Raw genomic sequence first — 18,394 nt, forward strand, 5'->3', positions numbered from 1 at the left:
CTTTATCATCAAACTTTTGACTATTAAGGTCGTTTACAGCTTTTGCTGCTTCATCAGCATTTTTCCAAAATTCGGAGAACTAGTTTTGCAGTTTGGGTGTTTTTCAGAAACTTCACATTCGAAGTATGTAAGTCCAGGAGGTAGACGTTATATGTACTCATATAACTGTTGGTGTAGACGTGCTGCAAGATTTTAAAATACTGATTGCTAATTCCCGATAATTCGTATGACCATTATTGTTACTAGATGTGGATGAGTACATGATAGGGTTTCAATGAGTATAAGGATTTTTTGGAAGGTCAAGGATAAATGAAATTGTTGGTAAATTTACTGCTAATGTAGTGGAACATGAAAGGTTCCCAGTAACAAGAACGTATATGTCAATGTTACAATAAGGCTAATCTGAAAAATCAAAGTTGACTAGTTGAAAGTGTGATAAAACTGGATACTTTGAAAAGGATGGCAAGATTATTTTCGAAATTAACAACGCTAAAGGATCTTGCACAGTTTTGAAGTCAAAGTATAGCTTTGAAAGATGTAGAGATCTAAGAATGATGTTACTGGTTCAGAGTTATGACTTGGATTCTGATTCGTCAATATCAGAATATGTAATTGAACTTGTATGAAAACGATTGTATATCGTTGTGAAGATAGTGAGTATAGCTAATGATTTTTGAATCAAAATTGAAGAATGTACAATGTAGCATATTAATTGTGAACTTATATATTTTCCGAGTATTACCTACCCGTTAAAGATTTCACAATTAATATTTTGTACAAAAGAATTTTCATTACAGTCTTTATGAAAATATCTGTATGTATATTTTCTTCGGATGTAATTCGGATTGAGTTAATATCATATTAAGCTCATTTGATTTTTGGCTTGACATAGAAATGAATAATCTCTAAAATATTAAAGATTACATAATCTTGCGGAGTATTAATGAAATCAATACTTCATTATTTATTCTTATTCCTTGGTGAAGGATGTTGGTACTCATAGTACTCTCGCTAACTTTTCAAGGTACGAATGATGTTGTCTAGAAAGTTTCGAGGGTACCGAAGATGAAAGTGTAAAATCAGACATGTTATTGAATAATACACTTGATTTATTATGAAATGAAATTCATTGAATTTGAAACAAAGATTGTAGTTAACGATGATTAAGTTGCTAACGAAGAATGTACATCATAGCATATTATTACTATGAATTAACTGAGTAGTTAAGTTCCATACATAATAGCTTAGTACAGAAAGATTTATTATAGTTTTAAAAATTTATATATATAAGATATACATATAAATTCTTCAGAAGGAATGAGTTAATATTTCATAACTCGTTGATACAATATACGCGTTATTGACTCGTAATGATTTTCCACGGTGCTTTCTTGAACTGACGGAGCTTATGATGTTAGAGGTGCTGCTGATTCTGACGATGTTGACAGCACTGACTGTGCTGGTGAGGCTGACGGTGTTGTTGATGTTGTGGTATAACAAGTTTAGCTTGTAAATCATACACCATTCCGATCAGGGTTTCTACTCTATCTGATTTATGGTTAAGGCTAGAATAGATAATCTCTATGACTTTAGAGATTATATAATCACCGCAGAATGTTTCTCCGATGAATTTATGAATCCATACTTCATCGTTTGTTGTTGTTGATACTCCTTGGTATCTATAGTGCGTATGATGTTGATATCCGATGTACAGTTTGTGATGTTGAGGCATGTGATGCGGATGTGGTTGTTGGTGGTGGTAATGATCCTGTTGGTGTTGATGATGGTGATACTGGTTATGCTGCTGGTGCTGCTGCTGGTGTTTGTAACCTTCGCACTATATTCTCCAAAGTCATTACCCGAGCGCGAAGCTCGTTGACTTCTTCTATTATACCGGGATGATTGGTTCCGACGAGCGGATAAATAAGATCTAAAATTCGATGTAGTATATAATCGTGATGAGAAACTCTGGAAATGAGAGAGAAAATGGTATTACGAACAGGTTCGCCGGTAAGTGCTTCAGGTTCTTCGCCAAGAGGAAAATTTGGTGGATGGAAGGGATCACCGTTGTAGTGACCCGAACTTTTCCATGTTTATATATATTAATTGAGATTGATATTTGCATGATTAAATATTTCCAACATGTTAAGCAATCAAACTTGTTAAGACTTGATTAATTGAAATATGTTTCATATAGACAATTGACCACCCAAGTTGATCGGTGATTCACGAACGTTAAAACTTGTAAAAACTATATGATGACATATATATGGATATATATATATAGTTAACATGATAAGAAAACATATCATAAAGTATATTAACAATGAACTACATATGTAAAAACAAGACTACTAACTTAATGATTTTTAAACGAGACATATATGTAACGATTATCGTTGTAAAGACATTTAATGTATATATATATCATATTAAGAGATATTCATACATGATAATATCATGATAATATAATAATTTAAAATCTCATTTGATATTATAAACATTGGGTTAACAACATTTAACAAGATCGTTAACCTAAAGGTTTCAAAACAACACTTACATGTAACGACTAACGATGACTTAACGACTCAGTTAAAATGTATATACATGTAGTGTTTTAATATGTATTTATACACTTTTGAAAGACTTCAATACACTTATCAAAATACTTCTACTTAACAAAAATGCTTACAATTACATCCTCGTTCAGTTTCATCAACAATTCTACTCGTATGCACCCGTATTCGTACTCGTACAATACACAGCTTTTAGATGTATGTACTATTGGTATATACACTCCAATGATCAGCTCTTAGCAGCCCATGTGAGTCACCTAACACATGTGGGAACCATCATTTGGCAACTAGTATGAAATATCTCATAAAATTACAAAAATATGAGTAATCATTCATGACTTATTTACATGAAAACAAAATTACATATCCTTTATATCTAATCCATACACCAACGACCAAAAACACCTACAAACACTTTCATTCTTCAATTTTCTTCATCTAATTGATCTCTCTCAAGTTCTATCTTCAAGTTCTAAGTGTTCTTCATAAATTCCAAAAGTTCTAGTTTCATAAAATCAAGAATACTTTCAAGTTTGCTAGCTCACTTCCAATCTTGTAAGGTGATCATCCAACCTCAAGAAATCTTTGTTTATTACAGTAGGTTATCATTCTAATACAAGGTAATAATCATATTCAAACTTTGGTTCAATTTCTATAACTATAACAATCTTATTTCAAGTGATGATCTTACTTGAACTTGTTTTCGTGTCATGATTCTGCTTCAAGAACTTCGAGCCATCCAAGGATCCATTGAAGCTAGATCCATTTTTCTCTTTTCCAGTAGGTTTATCCAAGGAAATTAAGGTAGTAATGATGTTCATAACATCATTCGATTCATACATATAAAGCTATCTTATTCGAAGATTTAAACTTGTAATCACTAGAACATAGTTTAGTTAATTCTAAACTTGTTCGCAAACAAAAGTTAATCCTTCTAACTTGACTTTTAAAATCAACTAAACACATGTTCTATATCTATATTATATGCTAACTTAATGATTTAAAACCTGGAAACACGAAAAACACCGTAAAACCGGATTTACGCCGTCGTAGTAACACCGCGGGCTGTTTTGGGTTAGTTAATTAAAAACTATGATAAACTTTGATTTAAAAGTTGTTATTCTGAGAAAATGATTTTTATTATGAACATGAAACTATATCCAAAAATTATAGTTAAACTCAAAGTGAAAGTATGTTTTCTAAAATGGTCATCTAGACGTCGTTCTTTCGACTGAAATGACTACCTTTACAAAAACGACTTGTAACTTATTTTTCCGACTATAAACCTATACTTTTTCTGTTTAGATTCATAAAATAGAGTTCAATATGAAATCATAGCAATTTGATTCACTCAAAACGGATTTAAAATGAAGAAGTTATGGGTAAAACAAGATTGGATAATTTTTCTCATTTTAGCTACGTGAAAATTGGTAACAAATCTATTCCAACCATAACTTAATCAACTTGTATTGTATATTATGTAATCTTGAGATACCATAGACACGTATACAATGTTTCGACCTATCATGTCGACACATCTATATATATTTCGGAACAACCATAGACACTCTATATGTGAATGTTGGAGTTAGCTATACAGGGTTGAGGTTGATTCCAAAATATATATAGTTTGAGTTGTGATCAATACTGAGATACGTATACACTGGGTCGTGGATTGATTCAAGATAATATTTATCGATTTATTTCTATACATCTAACTGTGGACAACTAGTTATAGGTTACTAACGAGGACAGCTGACTTAATAAACTTAAAACATCAAAATATATTAAAAGTGTTGTAAATATATTTTGAACATACTTTAATATATATGTATATATTGTTATAGGTTCGTGAATCAACAGTGGCCAAGTCTTACTTCCCGACGAAGTAAAAATCTGTGAAAGTGAGTTATAGTCCCACTTTTAAAATCTAATATTTTTGGGATGAGAATACATGCAGGTTTTATAAATGATTTACAAAATAGACACAAGTACGTGAAACTACATTCTATGGTTGAATTATCGAAATCGAATATGCCCCTTTTTATTAAGTCTGGTAATCTAAGAATTAGGGAACAGACACCCTAATTGACGCGAATCCTAAAGATAGATCTATTGGGCCTAACAAACCCCATCCAAAGTACCGGATGCTTTAGTACTTCGAAATTTATATCATATCCGAAGGGTGTCCCGGAATGATGGGGATATTCTTATATATGCATCTTGTTATTGTCGGTTACCAGGTGTTCACCATATGAATGATTTTTATCTCTATGTATGGGATGTGTATTGAAATATGAAATCTTGTGGTCTATTGTTACGATTTGATATATATATAGGTTAAACCTATAACTCACCAACATTTTTGTTGACGTTTAAAGCATGTTTATTCTCAGGTGAATATTAAGAGCTTCCGCTGTCGCATACTTAAATAAGGACGAGATTTGGAGTCCATGCTTGTATGATATTGTGTAAAAACTGCATTCAAGAAACTTATTTTGTTGTAACATATTTGTATTGTAAACCATTATGTAATGGTCGTGTGTAAACAGGATATTTTAGATTATCATTATTTGATAATCTACGTAAAGCTTTTTAAACCTTTATTGATGAAATAAAGGTTATGGTTTGTTTTAAAATGAATGCAGTCTTTGAAAAACGTCTCATATAGAGGTCAAAACCTCGCAACGAAATCAATTAATATGGAACGTTTTTAATCAATAAGAACGGGACATTTCAACCGTCTTCCTGTCTCCAATGATTGAGGAGGCTACGAACCCATCCCCAATCCATCCAGAATAGATGATGGCTAATTGGTTGATCCATTCCGGTTACACTACCTTCGGAGTTTGAGTGAAAATCCATATCGGAATAGCTGTCAGCATCTGAGGAATTCGAACTAGATGCGGAATTCATCTTACACGGTTTGGATAAAGGATTTTTGATATAAATTGATTTTTGGATATCGGATGATATTCTAATTACATAGAATAACTATATATAATACAAGGGGTCCGTAAATTACGGAGGAACTTTTCGAAAGCTGTCAGGCAAAGTTTACAGTAACATATACGCTGAGATATAAATTAGCAGATACACTAAGATACGAATTTTATCTATATACTATTCATGCAATCAATGAAGTAAAACGTGTCTTTGACTAGAAATGATAAGAAATGATAAGTAAAACTTATGACATGCAGACACAGTCGAAGTCCAGACTTACGAATGCATCCTAACATCTATCAGTTAGACACATTAATGCAAGACCTGATTCGCTACGACCAACGCTCTGATACCAACTGTGACGATCGCTCCAAATTCATATGGACGAACACGTCATTCATCGATTTCATTGCGAGGTATTTGACCTCTATATGATACGTTTTGTAAACATTGCATTCTTTTAAAAAGGCACACCATAAATGAATATTTAAATCAAAGGTTTTCGACATCTGATGATTTCTACATATAAATAATCACCATAAATAATAGTTTACAACAGTACTTCCGTTGACAATGCAGTCAAAATAAGATACATGGTGATGATTTGGTGAATGCAACGTTTTCTTGAAAAATATGCCATGTAAGACTCCATGCACATAGCTTGTCTAACATATAAGCAAACAGCGGAAGACTTCTAGGGAACCTGAGAATAAACATGCTAACAAGTGTCAACACAAAGGTTGGTGAGTTCATAGTTTTAATGTTGTGCATAATATTTACATAAAGATGGATCACAAGATTTCAGTTGTTTCATCCAGAAACGTTTATCAAAATATTCTACAAGATTGAGCGCCCTGGTAACTAAACTTTAACGTTATAATAAGTACCCCTGTTTTAACATACATGCAACCAACATGTACAATACACGCAATCTAACGTGTACTAAATTCAAATAGCATACGTCTGTTTTATAGTTCAGGCTAGGGTTTCTATACCTGGAACAGACGGGGATGTCAAGCCCTATGGATCCATATATAACTACTCGCGCCCACCAGTTCTTATAACTGGCAGTTACTAGTTACCAAAGCTAAGGGATTTTCGGTTCAAACTCGGTGTAGAATTTAGTATGTACTTGTATCCATTGCGTTTAAAATAAAGTGCATGTATTCTCAGCCCAAAAATATATATTGCAAAAGCATTTAAAAAGGGAGCAAATGAAACTCACCTTAGCAGCACATAAAGTTGTTCACCAAAATGTGATCGAAACTCAGAATACCCAAATAACCGTAGATCTCAACCTAGAGAACATATGTTGGTCAATAAATGTTTAACAAGCTAGGTATGGTCATAGTGTATCACAATCCTAATGCTCGAGATCGACATACAAAAGTTATCCAAAGTCATTTCGAAAGGTCAATTTTGACAATAGTTCAACAAAACGAGACGTACCTTATATAAGGATTCATTTACTCGGTTGATAATATTCAAAAATTCAATTTATCAATCTTACCAACAAGTTGTTTAAATATTAATTGCATATTCAAAAGCAATTCCAATTAACGTCAATTATAATTCAGTTGACCATATCTTTTGTTTCGTTCATCGAAATTACGCGATTTCTAAATGAAAAGTTATTGATTTTTCGCCAGCTTTCCAAAAACAGGTATATCATATACCTTTTACCAATAATATATGTATTTAATTCGTGATTCATTATAAACTGTTTAACGACGAAATTTAGCATACAAGCCTGTATAAATATATATACTCGAGCACTAGACATGGATACACAATTAATTTATAAAATATAAAATATAAATGCTTACGTATTATTATTGTGATTCAATATTTCAGAAAAGTACGTAGACGTAACGGAGATGATAAACACTAGGTTTGACTTGTGAATATTACCCACGAATATTACCCCTAACCTCCATAGCTATAACCCATAGTTTCCTTAGCTTTATCCAGCTCGAAAAACTTGTTTTGAAGTGACACGCTTATGACCTCGTCGTAGTATTTTATGTATAATATTAATTAATAATAATACTACTAATAGTATTAAAATTAATTATAATATTAATTAATAATAATAATAATAATAATAATAATAATAATAATAATAATAATAATAATAATAATAATATATAAATATATATTACAGAGGGAGATAGATGGATTGGTGTGTGTGTGTGTGTCTTAAACTTTCGAGTATTTTGGTCATTTACTTCTATAAATCATTGTCTCGTTATTTATTAATATTATAGTATTTATCAAACGTTTAATAACCAAGTTAATATCTATTCTCAATATTTATAAACACGTTTTAAAATACGTATCGCAAGTTATTCATATAATTAATTCTTATCAGTTAATATTCCTTATTATTGTATGTGTCCAAATTACATTATTTAAACAAATAATTCACCATTTATTTCGAATACCGTTAAAAATGAATGATTTCTCAAATCAACGTGGACCTCTCAACAGAGACACGTAATAATATCATAATTCTTAAGAGACTCAGTAAATATCTTTTACTAGAATCATTTGGCATAATCTTTTAACTCTGTAGTTAAATACATCAATCAGATAATCAAACCAATAAGTTTAATGCACAGTATCATATCCTCAACACTTTGTTACATTTTCAAGTTATAGTATATGTATCTATATATAATTGTTCGCGTTTCGTTGAGAACAATCGAAGGTTAATTGAACAGTTCAAAATTTTGAGATTTAACTTCATAGACTTTGTTTATCGTGTCGGAAACGTTAATCATACAAGATTAAGTTTAAATTTGGCCAGAATTTTCCGGGTCATCACATCAGCACTGAATGATTGTTGTATATTAGAGTTTCAAATTCGGATTTCTGAGAGCCGTGTAATCACTTTCTGATCAAAGTATTTCGATGATACTATCTGTTGAATATTGGAGTAGGTGAGTCAATACTCACATGGGAATTGAATGGTATTTGGTGCCTACAATTTGTGTTAGGCAAATTTAACTACTTGCATGCATTCATACTACACCAACCCCATTTCTACTACTATAAATAGAGCCATCATATAGCTCATTTGTTCATTCCAAAACACATTCTCCATTGTATACTAAAAGAGTTAAATAGAGAGTTAGTGAGTATTAATCTCCTAATTACAAGAGATATAAAGATTAATGCTTATCCTTGTAATTAAAGAGAAGTGTAATTCCTATTATTCTTATTAGTGAAACGTTTCTTTCCATGCCCGTGGTTTTTACCCTATTTAGATTTTCCACGTTAAATATCAGTGTCTCTTTATTGTCGCTATTTCATTTATTACTAGCGGTTTGCTATAATTCGGTGTCGCTTTTCTCAACATTATCGAAATCTCTAATCGGATAAAAATCAGAATTGTTGAACAAAGAAAATATGTTTTTGTATATATGGATTTGATTAAATGTACCAGACTAAATAACCAAAAAACGGGAGTTCCATAACTGCCGAATGACAGTTCTATAACTGCCGAATGGCAGTTTCATAACTGCTAAAAAGGTTCAAATTCGGGTATATTTTGGGTCAAACCGGGTCAAAATCGAATTTTAACACATATTTAATAAAGCGATGTTAACCCAAATAATTCCGCGCTGAATGTTAAATCATTCAACGCGTTTGTGTCTGACATATGAATGACATATAATGATGAATGGATCAGCATTCCGTGCTGAACCATTCAAAGTTGAAGCACCCTCCTAACCATTAAGCACCTAAATTTCTGTAATATTTTCTTCAAATCATATCCATAATACTTCACAAACAAGTATATTGACTTTTTTTTATTCATGTAACACGTTAATAAGGTAATTTTACCCAAATCATATCGTTCATTCGAAATGATGATCAGAACCAAGTTTATTCAGAGGTTTTGAATCATTCAGATTATGAACCATTCAACACTAAATTATTCAGTATAATCAAACGCACCCTAAGATATGTTATAAGAAGATTTGAGCTTAAATAAACAGGGTCAGTCGCGTTGCAGCGTCAACCCCTCTGCTGCGTACGAGGAGCTTCTTGTCGTACATAACTATATGTTTTCAATAAAATAAAAAAACAATAATAAGCCTAACATATCAAACATCTCATACAATTGTAATTATATACTTAACTAATTATATGTATGATACAATCTGAGTAAAGAAATAATTTTTCCTTTAGAAAACATTGTAAAAAGGGTTAAAAAAAAGCTTGAAAATAAATGGTTGAAGAGTTTAGAATAAAAAAATTAGGTCAAAGTGTGGGAGGATTTAATTTTTTTTTTTTTTAATAAATGGGAGGGGACTAATTTAAAAATATTAAAGAGTTAAAATTGGGCAAAACAGTTTAAAGGGCAAAAAGTGAAAAACTGCAAATTAAAAATATATATATATATATATATATATATATATATATATATATATATATATATATATATATATATATATATATATATATATATATATATATATATGATGAAATAAGTAGAAAATACAAAGCTAGAGAGCGAATGGTGGGTTGCCACCTCCCTCTCAAGGCTTACTCTAGTATTTCTTGGATTGATAACATATATAATACTACCTTGTAAGTATATTAGGACTTCGATCAGTATCTCTAAAATGTTTGATTTACTATTATCACTTTTTTTTTTTTTTTTTTTCATTTGCATTCTTAAAAATTAAATTTATAAAACCACTTTCAATGGTAAGCTTCCTCACCCGCCCTCAAACCAAATTTTCGAAGGCACCGTTGATAATGGTTGTGCCCTAACTTGCCCTCACCCATTTCCTTCAGTTTTGTCCTCAACTATTTTTTCACAATGCATAATCCAGAACGAATTCTGTCTATCTCTTCATTTATTTGTGCATGATGTAGTTATACTCACACCTTTGTCACTTGTAAATTAAATTATTTAATTAATTTAGTGAGGTATATGATGAGAATGAAGTATGTCATGTTTGGTAGTGATGTGTCACGTGTATTTTTTTTATTAACTTTTTAGTATTACCCCTTCATTTTTATTCATCTTTTTATCTTACATGAATAAAGTATCGGTAAATTTTTTTATTACATTATTGTTATCTCTTTATAGAAGTGAACAATTAATATTTGACATCTCAAAATTAAATAATGAATAATAGAGTTGGAACAGAGTTAGTATAAAGATACCACCTCCTTTTCTATTTTAATAATCTAGGGACAAAAAAATACATAGTTAGAAAAATCATTATTTTGCTAAACTTTTTATTTACTTGATTGTTTTCTCCTAATTTTTACTTACATTTTTGTTTACATGCATAATGTAAGAGTATAATAAGACTTAACCACATTATTTAAATATGTTTATATAAGTGTAGTATTGATTTGAAACAATATAATAATAAAAAAAAACTATTAAATTGAGACGGGATGAGTATATATATATAAGATACATAAAAATGTCTAATGTTATTGTTCCCTTTTTGTTGTGTTATTGAAAACAAAAATCGTGTTCTAAGGTAATGCTTATGTATGGTGCTCAAATCAAGTGTATGAAAGTTATGATTTTTTTGAAAATGTTACCTTCTTTTTATGGAACTCGACTTTATGTGCTTACCTCATTTAGGTTTGTTTCATTATACATCTCAATTCAATTAAATTTCTATTTTATTTTTCGGTTAAAAATTTATCCATAAATAGTAGTAGTAAAATTTAAATTTACGATGTGCATTAATTTGGTCAATACATAGTTACTCTTCTCCCTCCTTTTCCTCTTTTTGGTCGACTCTATCGTTAACAGCCTACTTCATTCAGCGCGTCGATCGAGTCAGACCTCCAACTTTTAAAATTTATGTTTTGACCACAATAGTTTTACTCGTTATAAATTCCATTAAATTACGCGTTATAAATTTTTAATAATGTTTTGTAACAATAAAATTCTAAAGTAATATGGGATATAATATAAACAAGTACTGTAAATTATTTTAGGATAACCTGTACTTCGTATGTATATATTTTTCCATTTAGTAATGATAACAAAGTTATGACAATTCATACATTTAATAAAAATGATATCGACTCTTTCTAAATTCCAGTGACCAATCATTTAATATGATAAAGTAAATAATAAACATTTCTTACATAAATAAAACATTACATCTTTCTTTTGAATCTTAACAAGTTAATCTAAAAAAATCGCCTAAAATGAGGTCGAAATTACTAAAATATATGTAGTAACATATTCACATAAATTATTTCTCACGTCTCTACTTAAGCGCGATTGAATTAATATCCTACGACCTTATACTATATCGTAAATTATGAACATACAACTTTTCTCAAACGCACTACAAAACATATGTCAACTTAAGAAATAAACAATAGTTCTTCACTTACATGTTTTACTCTCTTTTGAAAATATAAAATTATTCACGAATGAATAACCTAAAACTGATTGACTCTAAACTGCTGCAACAGCCTGACTCACAAGAGGAAACAGATCGACTTCATCTCTTACCTAAAAAAATTGGAATTCTTGTATGGCGTGTCAAAAAGCGAAGGATCCCAGTCCGGGTCGAACTTGACAAATGTGGTGTCGATTTGGATTCGGTTCGATGCCCCGTTTGCAACAACGGCCTAGAAACTGTTGAACATATTTTTCTCCAATGTAATTTTGTGAAGGATTTATGGTCCCGAGTGTTTAGATGGTGGAAAGCAACTAGACCTATGTATTCGAATCTGGAAGATCTATTTCGTGGCATACATAGCTCCTCACAAGTCAACCAACATTCAATCATATGGAAGGCCATCGAATGGGTGTGCGGATACATAATTTGGCGCAACCGAAACAACACATTATTTCGACAAAAGAAAAGTAATGGTCCCATGACTCTAAATGAAGTTCAAATTAGATCGTTTGAGTGAATTTCTAGAAGATCGAGAAAGGCTAATTTTGATTGGGGTCAATGGCTTCTAAATCCAAGTGTGTTCGACGATCATGGTTAATATTAGGTTTCAATTCTCAGTTTGTCCAGGATGGTAGCTAGCATTCAATTTGTTGTTTTGTTTGTTCCTGTCATGATCTTTCACTTAAGCATGCCCTCACATGCTGTTTTGTATTTCTTGTTTTTAGTAATGAAAAGTTTTGATACCTTTAAAAAAAAAAAAAAAAAAAAAACATAAAATAAAACAATCAAATTCACAAACACATCATATAACTCGTGCTTTTAGTTAAACGATTTAAACCTTAGGTACCACATTTAACAAAATAAAAAATTCAAATTAATGAGTAATCACCAACTGTCAGAAAACAAAACTAGCCACTCCCAAGTCCCAACTCCATCTTCACGGCAACTTTGCACAATCCCCACTCCCACCCTTAAAGCGCGTGTCATACACTCTCAACCCCCATCGTCTTCTTGCACCAATACAAAAACCAAATCAAAATCTTCTTCTATCTAATCTTCTATATAAATAAATAAAATAAGTGACCATTTGTGCGTGTAACTAACTGTGTGTATTATATTTATCTGGTGATGGTGGAGCTAGGTCAAACAGATACAGAAGTATACGCACCAAAGAAAAGCTTACAAGTATGGCGAACGCTATTGAATTGGTTAGCTTTTTTCTTTCAGATCTTCATTCAGATCATTAGAGCTACTCCTAACTTAATCAATTATTCATCGTATTCATCGCATTCATCGCCGTCGTTTGAACCGTTGCCGGTCATTGAATTGTCGGAATCTGTTGAAACTCCGTCATCGTATGCTGCTTCTACCGTACATATTCCGCCTGCCGGTCCGGATTATGATCGTTCACAAAAACTCACCGTAAGTTGATTTTATGTTTTATTTAATTTTTTTAAAAAAAGAATTAAACTAGGTTTCCAGAATTGTACACTTATATAAGCTGTTGCTTTAATTAGATGAATGAAAATAATAATAACGGTTAGGTGTATGTATTGGTTTGTAAGTACGTTTTTTTTTTTTTTTTTTTTTTTAAGGTATAAATTGAATTGATTGATATAAAACATAAAAATTAATTAATAGATCATATACTTGAGAATTTTAACTCTAATAACAGTAACAGCCTAAAGTGTTTATATTAGTATATTGCATTTAATATAATACTAATAGTATAGTTTCATATAGAATGCTCTTATAAGCGAGCAGTTGATATGATTTTACATTATGGCAGCCGAACATAAAGTGGAAGTATTAAAATGATTAATATGATGAGTTTCAATGTATTTGGTATTCTTGGTTTGATTTTTACATGGATTCTATAAACCACTTGGTCATAAGTGTTGGATACTATATTATCAAATGTACAATCCTAAATTGTGAAGAGTAGTAGGTGATGTTTATCATATAATCAAGATTAGTATACCAAACAAGATCTAAAGCCGTGAGAAGGTTCGGAAAAGGCCTTGATTCAAGTCTTCATTGAGAAGAACGTTCGATAAACGTGACATATGTCAATGCTATGAGGGGATATATTCGTGAAACCAAGTTCCAAATCAAGAGGATATGCATTTAGGAGATCTAATAAGAGGGATACTTAGAAGTGACAAGTTGTAAGTGTTGGTAGTTTACATTGAAACTGCTCAAGCACTGTGGGTGCTGGACTTTGCAGAATAGGTGTTAAAATTTGCAAACTGAACTGCATTTACATCCTTTGTTGTTACCTGTGTTGTTTTGTATTGTTTGTATTTTTTGTTGCCAACTAAATTGTTGGAACGTTCACCCAAGTGTTCTAAAAATCTAGTAGATTAGATGTTTCAACATATAACATTTCTGTTGCTATAGTATGATGATTGCTTGTCTGCACTGGCTGTATTGCTTTTTTCAGTCATTGCATGTGTACTTCCGTTTTAGAAGATTGGTTAGAGTTTTAACTCACAATAACTTGATCTGGGCGCAGGTAGTTCTTGACTTGGATGAAACTTTGGTTTGTGCATATGAGACTTGTAGTTTGCCTGCCATTGTTCGTAATCAAGCTATAGATGCTGGGTTAAAGTGGTTTGAGTTAGAATGTATCTCATCAGATAAGGTGATGCACTGATGCTGGTTATGATTTCGTTTTGTTGAGGTTTTTTGTATTTATATATATATATATATATATATATATATATATATATATATATATATATATATATATATATATATATATATATATATAGTGGTAGGATCAAGAGGGAAGTAACCAATCGGGGGGAAGCAAATTTTTTTTTTTTTTTTTTTCGTTTTTTGAAAAAACTTTGTTCACGAACATTATAGATTGGATGAAAATATGAACATTTAATAAAGACACTTTGTGATAAATGTTTTTATTTTGGCGGGAAAACGCTCGAAGAAGTAATATATAACAATTATCGTGTTTTTCGAGCGTATATTGAGGTTTTAGACATTAGGGTTTAGATATTAGGGTTTAGATATTAGGGTTTATAGGGTTTAGATATTAGGGTTTAGAAATTTAGGGTTTAGATTTAGGGTTTAGATTTAAGATTTAGATTGAGTTTTTAACACGAACGGTTTAGGGTTTAGGGTTTGGTGTTTTGGGTTTATGGAATAAACCCAAAACACCAAACCCTAAACCCTAAACTCTAAATCGGGCTAAATTTTACTTCACAAAACATGAAGAAAAAAAACGTTAACATTCTTCACGAACAATATTATCTTGAAATTTATTTTTGTCGATCGTTTTCCCGCCCAATTAATAACATTCATCACGAAGTGTCTTTTCTAAATGTTCTTATTTTCATCCAATCTATAATGTTCGTGAACAAGGTTTTTCCAAAAAACCAAAAAAAAAAAAAAAATTTGCTTCCCCCTGCTTCCCCCGATTGGTTACTTCCCCATTGATCCTGCCCCTATATATATATATATATATATATATATATATATATATATATATAATACTTAATTTATAAATAAATTCATTTATGAAGGAATGTGAGGGCAAACCCAAGGTAAACTACGTGACGGTATTTGAACGTCCCGGATTGCATGAATTTCTAACTGAACTTAGTACATTTGCTGATCTTGTCCTCTTTACTGCTGGTCTTGAAGGTCTGTCATACACTTTTTTTATATTTTTATTTTTATCTTTTGTTCAACTCATGTTACTTCTCTTCTTCTGTCATTATTACACCATTGCAGGCTACGCTAAACCACTTGTTGATAAAATAGATGCTGAAAACAAATTTAGTCGCAGACTTTATCGACCTTCAACAAGCTCCACGTAATTGACTTTACTCATCATATATTCTACAAATATAATCTTGTACCGGCTTGAAATTTATTTAAATTTTAAGATCATTCTTTCGTGGGTCACAGGGAATTCAGGGAACATGTGAAGGATCTTTCGTGTATATCAACTAACTTCTGCCGAATTGTTATTGTCGACAACAATCCATTCAGTTTCTTATTACAACCAGTCAATGGCATCCCCTGCATACCTTTTTCTGCTGGACAACCACACGATGATCAGGTATCCGAACCTCTTTTTTTTTTTTTTTTTTTTTTTCAGAGAGATTTTTCATCATTTACTAACCGCTATCGTTGGTTATCTTTATGATCAGCTTCTCGAGGTCCTTCTTCCTCTTTTAAAGCAACTTTCTGAGCAAGCCGATGTTCGACCCATGCTATATGAAAAGTTTCACATGCCTGAATGGTTTCATAAACACGGAATACCTCCTTCTGTGTAGCCAACACAACGATAAACCTAAACATCATTACAGAGTAGAAGCTTTTTGTTCTTAATTTAGAGGTACCTAAAACAGCTTTCTCAAGATGGTGACATTTTAGATGTTATGGGTCGGTGATTAAATTAAAAGGGCAGCGTCAGTTCTTCGAAGTACCACATTTTGTATAGACTAGTTATTGTCTACAGTTATCGATTCCCTTGATAGATCTGCGAAACACTATTTATAAGCTGATTTATTCTTGTATAAGTAACTAATTTGGTACTGTATATAGGTTGCTAGATGGTGTCTTATTATGATTTTCGGTATGATTCCAATACCAAAGTCTTGTAAACTCGTCTTAGATCAATAAATATATGACACTGTTTTGTCTCTACAGGTTTCGTGTATGATAGTTATAACTAGGGTTTGTGTCGTTATCTTTCTTCGGCGAAATCGGTTTGACAAGTCGGCGGCTTCTCAGCTGAATATAGTTACCGCCGACGGCCTTTTGAAGAGCTAGGGTTTTAGCACGAGTAAGAACACCACTGAATGAAGGAACTTCCATTAATGATACTTCGTTTGTAGATTTTGATTTCCGCCTCATATATTTCCCCATATTTTTTGAAATTTGTGTGTGCAATTACGTTGAATTTACTTATTTCAGTTGGTGGTTTTCAGGTGAGTGATTTTAGGATTTGAATTCATTTGAGAGAAAGTGAATTTTTCAGTTGGTGGTTGGAGCCGTTTGCAGTTGGAGTGTGCGGTGCTTTAAGTTAAACGGAGAATAAAGGGTTAGTGGTTTTAATGGGCTGGTACTTATTGAAGGAATAATTTAAACTTTACAATTGATATTTTAATTTTATAAAAAAAAAAACATTTTATTTATTTTGGTGTTAGAACATAAAAAGAGAATATGCTATTCATGATATCTTAGTTAATATTTATTCATCTACTATTAAGGTCCGGCCCGCCGGTATTCATATTTAACACAGTTTTATTTACAGAAGGAAAAACGGCTCATGTATTATGCGTCGTTGTTGGTGTCGTCGTCTTTAGTGTTTTTTAAAATATGTTCGGTTCAAACGTAGGTAGTTTCGTTTTGTTGATAAAAGTATTTTGAGCCAGACGGTGTTGGCGAAAAGATTTAACTTGCATCGAGCAGGAAGATACGGGCTGTCGTATGTTTAGCGTTTTTTTAAAAAGTGTCCGTTTCGAACCTAGTTAGTATCGTTTTGTTAATAAAATTATTTCGAGTCTGACGGTGCTGTCGGAAAAATTTACCTCGCGGCAAGCGGGAAGAGACGGGTTGTCGTTGTGTTTAGCGTTTTTTAAAAAGTGTCCGTTTCGAACGTAGTTAGTTTCGTGTTGTTCGTAAAAATATTTCGAGTTTAACGGAGTGCTTGGTGAAATTTAACTCGGAACGAAGAGGAAGATACGGGCTGTCGAAGGGTTGAGTGGAGTTTTTAATTTAATTTAGAGAATTTATATTTTACCCCCTGAGGTTTGGTGAATTTTCTGTAAGTTGGGTAAAGTTGAAGGGGAAAAAGTGGAAAATCAAAGTGTGAAAGAGGCTGTTAACTGTTGTCGTTTTTGTGTTGAACAAACGACCAAAAACCCAACGTGTTTTAGTATGTATAGGGATTAATAGGGATTAATAGGGATTAATATGTTCATATTAAAAGGTGTCCAATTGTATCCTTTTCATTTTCACCCTTCAAATGGACGGTTTCTCTTAGTTTCTTGACTAGGGTGATTCATTTACTATCAAGATTCTCTCGAATTGATGTGAATCACCTGATCAATCAAGCCCACGAGTCGAGACCTAGTATAGATGACCCTCAATGATGTATTGTTGTTGACAGTCAAATGGGTTAACGAAATGGGTTGCAAAATAAAGAATATATTTTGCTAAATATGTGCAAAAGTATTCTTTCTCGACTGTGCGGGATTGGGTATTGTTGTTGTTGTTGTTGATGTGCAAAAGTATTCGAAGATCTTAAAGTTTGCCAGTTACGTACTCTGGATATCTTTTTACTTACATTAGAGTTTGGATTTTATATGTCAAACGGGTAAAGTTAAGAAATATGTTACAAGGGCCGACACTCAAATGGGTTGAAAGTTGCCGCATATTATTTACATTAAGGAACTGAGCATTTAATGAGCTACTCGATTTCGAACTCGTTTATTTTGA

At 31.8% G+C, this 18,394-nt stretch overlaps 1 protein-coding gene across 1 annotated transcript; it reads left to right on the forward strand.

Moving 5' to 3' along the window:
* Positions 1-12,861: 12,861 nt before the first annotated feature.
* On the forward strand, positions 12,862-16,597 carry LOC139840207 (uncharacterized). The gene is made up of 6 exons (XM_071830433.1): positions 12,862-13,345; positions 14,439-14,567; positions 15,466-15,586; positions 15,677-15,758; positions 15,854-16,007; positions 16,099-16,597. Exons 1-6 carry the CDS (start codon positions 13,052-13,054, stop codon positions 16,222-16,224), a joined length of 906 nt encoding a protein of 301 aa, XP_071686534.1. The 5' UTR covers positions 12,862-13,051; the 3' UTR covers positions 16,225-16,597.
* The last annotated feature ends 1,797 nt before the right edge of the window (positions 16,598-18,394 follow it).

This window comes from Rutidosis leptorrhynchoides, chromosome 4 (genome assembly GCF_046630445.1).
Source record: "Rutidosis leptorrhynchoides isolate AG116_Rl617_1_P2 chromosome 4, CSIRO_AGI_Rlap_v1, whole genome shotgun sequence".
Taxonomy (NCBI): Eukaryota; Viridiplantae; Streptophyta; class Magnoliopsida; order Asterales; family Asteraceae; genus Rutidosis; species Rutidosis leptorrhynchoides.